Source organism: Coffea arabica, chromosome 10c (assembly GCF_036785885.1).
Source record: "Coffea arabica cultivar ET-39 chromosome 10c, Coffea Arabica ET-39 HiFi, whole genome shotgun sequence".
Taxonomy (NCBI): Eukaryota; Viridiplantae; Streptophyta; class Magnoliopsida; order Gentianales; family Rubiaceae; genus Coffea; species Coffea arabica.
In genome coordinates, this window is record NC_092329.1 from 46,858,233 (window position 1) to 46,865,608 (window position 7,376).

The 7,376-nt window shown below is 34.5% G+C and overlaps 1 protein-coding gene across 1 annotated transcript; it reads right to left on the bottom strand.

The window, feature by feature from the left end:
• On the bottom strand, positions 1-767 carry LOC140015965 (uncharacterized). The gene is made up of 2 exons (XM_072068802.1): positions 325-767; positions 1-82 (listed from the first exon to the last, which is right to left on the bottom strand). Exons 1-2 carry the CDS (start codon positions 765-767, stop codon positions 1-3), a joined length of 525 nt encoding a protein of 174 aa, XP_071924903.1.
• Between the last annotated feature and the right edge of the window lie 6,609 nt (positions 768-7,376).

Here is a 7,376-nt window from a genome sequence, read left to right on the forward strand (position 1 = left end):
CTACCACTTCTTAAAGTCTCCTCTCTGGTCTTCAATTCCATCCCAATGTAATGGAGTTAGATGCCATGTTTCTTTAGCTATCCTGCATTGGAAGAATAGGTGTTCAACAGTCTCAATGTCTTCTCCACAGCAATTACATATAGGTGATCCTATTTTGATTCTACTGTATATGATTTCATTCACAGGTAATGCAATGTTCAAGCACTTCCACAAAAACATCTTTATCTTATGTTTTAGATTTAGATTCCACAAAATTTTCCAAGGCTTATTGTCTCTCAGGCTTGTTCCTTCTTTCTGGCTTTCTTTTTGCTAATCATTCTTCACCAGTTCCTTATAAGCTGAGGCCACTGTATACTCCCCATTCCCATTGTGTGTCTCGAAGAGCCTATTTTCTTTATCAACCAAACTGAGGGTATCCTCATAATTCTTTTAGCTTCCTCCTCCTTGAACAGCTTAAATAAGAGGGGCCTTTTCCATCTGTAGTTCTGGATCAGCTCTTCCACTCTATTGACTGTGCAATGTTGTGGCTTTGCTGAAGTCGGCTTCCCTTGGGAATTTCCTGGTATCCATTTGTCCTCCCATATCTTAGTGCTCTTGCCATTTCCAATTTTCCTATAGGTTCCTTTTTCCACCAAGTTCCTTTCACCCATCAAACTCTGCCAAATCCAAGAAGAGTTCTGCTTGATTTTGCATCTGAATATTGACTCGTGTGGGTAATATTTGGCTTTTAACACTTTAGATACTAAAGAATTAGGAGTTGTGACCATCCTCCATACTTGTTCTCCCAATAGAGCTCTATTGAAGCTTTGCAAGTCCTTAAATCCTAGCCCTCCTCTATCCTTCTACTATGTCATCTTTTTCTAGGAGCACCAGTGCATTTTCTTCTTCCCATTCTCTTCTCCCCACCAAAAGTTTGCCATCATAGTACTTAATTCCTTGCATAATCTGATTGGCATCTTGAAGCAGGACATGGTATAAGTAGGCAGTGCCATGGCCACTGCTTTCAGCAAAACTTCCTTCCCTGCAGTGCTAAGGAGTTTATCTTCCATTGCTTCATCCTCCTCTCACATTTATCCTTTATAAAGCCAAAAATTTGCTGTTTTGCCCTTGTGATGACCATTGGTAACCCTATGTATTTCCTTTGAGTCACAATCTGTACACCACCAAGTTGTGAACTTATCCTCTCCTGTGTTTGTTGTGGGACATTCCTGCTAAAGAACACTGAAGATTTTTCCATATTGATCACCTGTCTTGAGCTTTTCTCATAATTCTTCGGAATTTGTTTGAGCTCCTCCGCCTCCTTTGTGTCTGCCTTGCTGAAAATTAAGGTATCATCTGCAAGAAAGAGATGCGTTATTGATGGTCCTTGTCTACAAATCTTCATCCTTGTTATCCTTTTTTCCCTTTCTGCCTTCCTTAGTAGGTTGGTGAAGCCTTCAGAGCACAACAGAAACAGATAAGGAGATAGAGGATCTCCTTGTCTGGTTCCTCTTGCAGGTGTTACATAGCTTTTGAGATCTCCATTGATGTTGAAAGAGTAGTTGACAGATGACACACAGCTCATTATCCATTTGATCCAGATTTCGTAGAATCCCATCTTTCTCGTGATTTCTTCCAAGAACTTCCACTCCACTCTATCATATGCTTTTGGCATGTCTAATTTTAAAGCAGAAAATTCCTGGTCCACTTGTCTCTTATTTTTTAGGTAGTGTAAAAATTCATGAGAGATGATGACATTATCTATAATCTGCCTACTTGGTACAAAAGCAGCCCGGTACCTACTAATACAGACATTGAGGACTTTCTTAAGCCTGTTAGACAAGATTTTAGATATTATTTTGTACAGGGCTCTGCAAAGGCTAATATAGCCTGTTGTTTTCTCCATGAATCCTAACAAAGCTCCTACCATTGATGGGATAAGTCCTCTATTTTCTCATAAATTCTGGTACATCATTAAAAAGGACATAGTTCAAGCTATCCAAACATTCTTTCATACAGGTCTAATGCTCAGGTCTTTGAACCACACTGTCATATCTTTAGTTCCTAAAGTGGACTTGACCAATGGATTCAAGGTGGATTTATCTTCATATGTTTATTTGATAATGAGTTTTTCAATTGATTGCTAATCTAAAATAATTTAAATAATTATTTTGAAAAAAAACCATCAATTTTCCATATATATATAGATGGAGGAGTCAAATGTGAATCCTTACCTTTACAAACTCCATTCTTAGGACAAAACACTCCCATTAATGTCATGTTTTTCAAGAAATTTAAATATCTAGTTTTAATAATTCTTGAAGTGTCAAGGATACAAGGATCTAAATTTTTTGGAGTTAATAAGATAGCCCTATTTATTTTGTCTATCTTCTTTATTTGTAGGTTAATTACCGACCAGACTAAGCATAATGCCTTAGACTTGATTTCCATCCATATCACAATCAAAATAGTGTTTAAATAACATTGGTAGAAATTGTTCAAGTACATACTTCACCTCCAAGGCTTCACTTACAAGATATAAAGATTGCCAATATACAATATCTATATGTATCTTAATGTTTCCTTAAGATACACCATTTAGATGTAACCAATCAAGTACTAGTTTTATTCATTTGCAATGTGTGAGAACCCAAAACATTTTCACATTTTCTCAACATTATTTTATTTCTTTACCTACATTTTACACTTTCCTTGAAAATATTAAAATTTCTATGCATTTTTACAAGTAAGTACAGTTTTAAAATTATCCTATTTTTCTTCTTCTCTTAGGACTACTTGTACTGCCTGTCATCTTGGCAAGGCAACTAAACTTTCTCTCCCAATAACAAATAATTTTAGTTCTTTCCTATTAGAACTAATCTACAGCGATGTATGGACCCCAGCTCCATATTTTTCCTCTAATGGATATAGGTACGTTGTTATTTTCTTAGATAATTATTCTAAATTCATTTGGTTTTATCCAATTTTTCAAAAATCTGATATGTTCCAAATTTTTCAAAAATTTCAACTAAATGTTGAATGCCAATTTAGTGTCACAATAAAAAATGTTCAAACTGATTGGTGGGGTGAGTATCAAAAACACAAAAGTTTTTTTTTAAAGTTTGAGCATCACCCCCTCGTCTCAAATGTCTCCATACGTATGAGCAAAATGGGGCAATTGAACGTCGACAGCTGCACATTGCTGAGACTGGTCTTACTTTAATTGCTCAAGCTGAGCTTCCTTAAAAATGTTGGCATTATTCTTTTGAAACAGATGTATATCTCATTAATCGCATACCATCTCCGGTTATTAAAAATTTTTCTCTGTTTGAGCATTTATTCAAGACTAAACCCAGTTACTGTTTTCGAAACATTTTTAGGTGCCTTTGTTTTCCGTTCCTTAGGACCTGTAATAAAAATAAAATGAACGTTCGTTCCATCCCGTGTGTGTTATTGGGTTATGGTCCTTCTCATCTTGGTTATCAGTGTCTTAATGTTCAAACTAATCGGATATATTTAGCAAGGCAAGTTCGTTTTGAGGTTTTTCCTTTTCTTGATGCTTCTATAATTGATCTATCACCACCAGTATTAGTCAAACACAAGCTAATTCCAATCCACCTTGGCCTGTTTCACCAATTCACGTTTCCAATGGGTCGCACACACTGTTGATCTTAGTCCCTAGTTTTTTATGTTTATAAAACAAATGAATGATACAAATATCTCTTCAAAATATACTTTCAGTTATAAAACAAATCAGATTCAAAGATCAAGTGCAATTGAAAGAAACAAAAGTTGTTGAAAGCTGTCAGACGCTTGTGAAGACATGATCGGACGTCCGATAATCATTGTGCAACTTCGAACGCATGAAAAACTCCATCACCAGACGTCCGAAGGAAATAAGACATTCTCCCTAACTTACTGACTTCGATCGGACGCAAGTATCGGACGTCCGATAGAATCTTTCAAACTATTTGTCTGCTATCGGATGGAAGTACCGGATGTCCGATAGGATCCTTCAAATTCGACGAAAGCTGTCGGACACTCACAAGGACAATACCGAACGTCCGATAGAATAGAAGAAAATTTCTCAAACTCACTGCCTGCTGTCGGACACAAAAAACAGGAGTACCAGACGTCTGACACTCCCAACGACTAGTTGACTTTTCAACTACTTTCTATCCGTTGGAAGCATTAATGAAACATTTTCTTGGTTTCCTATAAATAGAGTATGGTCAGAAACTCCAAACAACTTTTGCACACTGAAGATACAAAAGATTTAAAGTAGTTTTAGTGAAAAAACACTCCCCAAGGAAGATTTGTAATCTTAGTAGTGTGAGGTTCATTGTAAGTTTTTTATTTGTGAGTAAATAGTTCATGAGTGTAGTTCTGTGAAAGTTGTCCTGAGGGATAGTAAAATTTTCTAATTTGACCGAGTGGAGTTCGGAGCAAGGAGGTGGTGAACCTTCCTTTGTACACAAGAGTGATTGTAATTCATCAATTTGAAGAAACTTGTTTGAATTAATGTACAAACTCAAGAGGAGTTGGGTAGTTAATTGGTTTGCAATTCTTTCCTTTTATTTACTTATTGTTACGTTTGTGATCTTTACATTGCTTATCTCTTCTACTTCTCTCAAGTGATTTTGTTCATTTATTAATTGATTCATTGTGTGATCACTTCGAAAAGAGGGTAAATTTCATATTGAGCAAAATTGTTCATAATTTGATTCGCTTTATAATCAACCCAATGCACCCCCTTCTTAGGTTGTCTTCAATCCTTACAATTGGTATCAGAGTTTGGTCTCCTTGGGATTAAACTCAATCGGCTTAGGAGTAAATATGGCAACCAACAATGCCATGTTTTTGAAATGACAAACTATGATTAGACCACCTATATTTAATGGATCGAATTATGTGAGTTGGAAAGAAAGAATAATTGTTCTCTTGCAATCGATTGATATTGAATTGTGGTTTATTATTAGTGAAGGTCCATATGATGTCTCTCTTATAGATAAAAATACTCGTAGATCTAGACTAAAAACTAGAAATGAACTGACTGCTGTGGATAGATCTCATCTCACCTTAAATGTGAAAGTCATGAATGTGTTATATTGTGCTTTAGATTCAAATGAATTCATTAAGGTCAAAGGGTGTAAGTCCGCTAAAGAAATCTGGAACAAATTTAGAGAAATTTATGAAAAAAGTGAGAATATGAGAGAACAAAAGAAGTCTATTTTGGTTACCAAATATGAATAGTTCAAGATGGAATCTTATGAAAATATTGATAAGATGTATTGTAGATTCAATGACCTCATTAAGAATTTAGAGATGCTGGAAAATGAATACTCTCTAGGCGAGAAAAATAAAAAATTTCTAAATGCTTTATCAAAGAATTGGGAGAGTAAAGTGACTGCCATTGAAGAAACTAGAGATCTAAATTTCTTGCCTATTGAATCTCTTATTAATTCTCTAACCTCTTATGAGTTAAAACTTAAGTCCAAAATGCAAGAGGAAGAGGATGCGAAAGTAAGAAGGAGTATTGCTTTAAAGGTATTTCAAGATGAAGATGATTCTGCCTCCCTAGATGAAGAAGATACGGAAGCTGATGATAGTGATCTAACTCTCATCACAAAAAACTTCAAGAGAATTCTCAACAAACGAAAGTTCAGAAAAGAAAGAAACAGCAACTCATTCCCAAATCAGTTCAGCAATACAAGAAACAAAGGGAAGCAAAAGTTCAATAAAAAGCAAACTAATAATTGCTTTGAATGGGGCCAACCTGGACACTACGTAAGTGAGTGTCCAATGAAAAAGAGGAAAGCTGAAAAAAAATCAAGATTCAACAACTTTTAATTCATATGGAATGAGTGCAACTCCGATGGTGAAATTGAACAGGAAAAAGAATCTGTTCAATTGGCTTTCATGGCCATTTGCAAATGATGAGGTAACAATTTGTAACTCTCAATTTGATAGTGATGATAAAATTGATGATGATTTTGAATCTTTCATTAAAAAATTGCATGATAGTTTGAAAGAATCTTATGTTAGAAACGAGGAATTGAAACACAAATTTAGTTTTCTTCTTCAAGACAATACACGTCTTTTTTCAAGAAAACAAGAAGCTGAAAATTAAAAATGATTTCTTGAAAAAAAATGAGATTGATTTACAAAATAAGTTTGATAGAAAAATAAGGTTTTGTGAAATGTTCAAAGAGGAACAAGGTGATCTGAAAAGAAGAACGGATAATTTAAATGAGTTATTCCAATATAAGAAACAAAACTGCTTTCAAGAAAATAGAACAAAACCTCATTTTGGCACTTATGAGAAGAAGATAAATTCTGTTGCAAATGATTTTGCTGTTTATAAGAGAAAACAAGTAAGATTTATTAAAAGGTGTATATAACCCCTTGATTATGTGTAATTTCTGTTGTCAAAAAGGTTATATGAAAAGTGATTGCTATATGAGAAAGAACATGAAAAAATGTATGAAATGCATGTGGATAGTTAGACATGATACTAACTCTCAAGAACCCAAAAATTAAAGGGTACCAAATATTTGAACTCTTGAGTAGGTGAATCTGGTGAACATTATTAAGAAATCAAAGTGAGTGCTCAAGATACATGACCGGTGATCCATCACAATTCTTCAACTTCAAGCCAAAGTCTCGTGGCAAAATGACATTGGAGATGACATGAGAATTAAAACAATTGGAGTAGGAAATATTGGTAAGATCGGTGAGATTTTTGTTCATAATATTCTTTTGCAATTTTCTTTTGATGTTTCTGATATTTTAAACTGAATTTTTCTTGATATTTTTTAATATTATTGAAGTTTTATGATGATAAAAAGGGGGAGGAATGAATAATGCTGATCTAATGACGATTTGTTTTAATAATTATTTTGATTGTTATTTCTCTGTTTGATATTTCTTTTGGTATCAATTCTCTATGATATGTTGGTAAATGTTGATATGTTTGTGATTGCTGAATTCTGGTATCATCTCTCTATTTTTGTTTGAAATACTGGATTCTCAATTATTGTTACTGGATTATGATTGCTAGTTTTTACTCTCATCTTATCATGACAAAAAGGGAGAGAATTGGATGCAATGAGTAAGGGGGAGCTTATGCTCAATCTTTTTTCTTTCTTCCATTCATTGTTTTGTCATCATAAAAAAGGGGGAGAATGTTGATCTTAGTTCCTAACTTTTGATATTTACAAAACAAATTGATGATTCTCAAGATATACTTTCAGTTATGAAGCAAATCAGATTCAAAGATCAAGTGCAATTGAAAGAAACAAAAGTTGTTGAAAGCTGTCGGACGCTTGTGAAGACAGGATCGGACGTCCGATAATCATTGCGTAACTTCGGACGCATGAAAAACTCCATCACCGGAC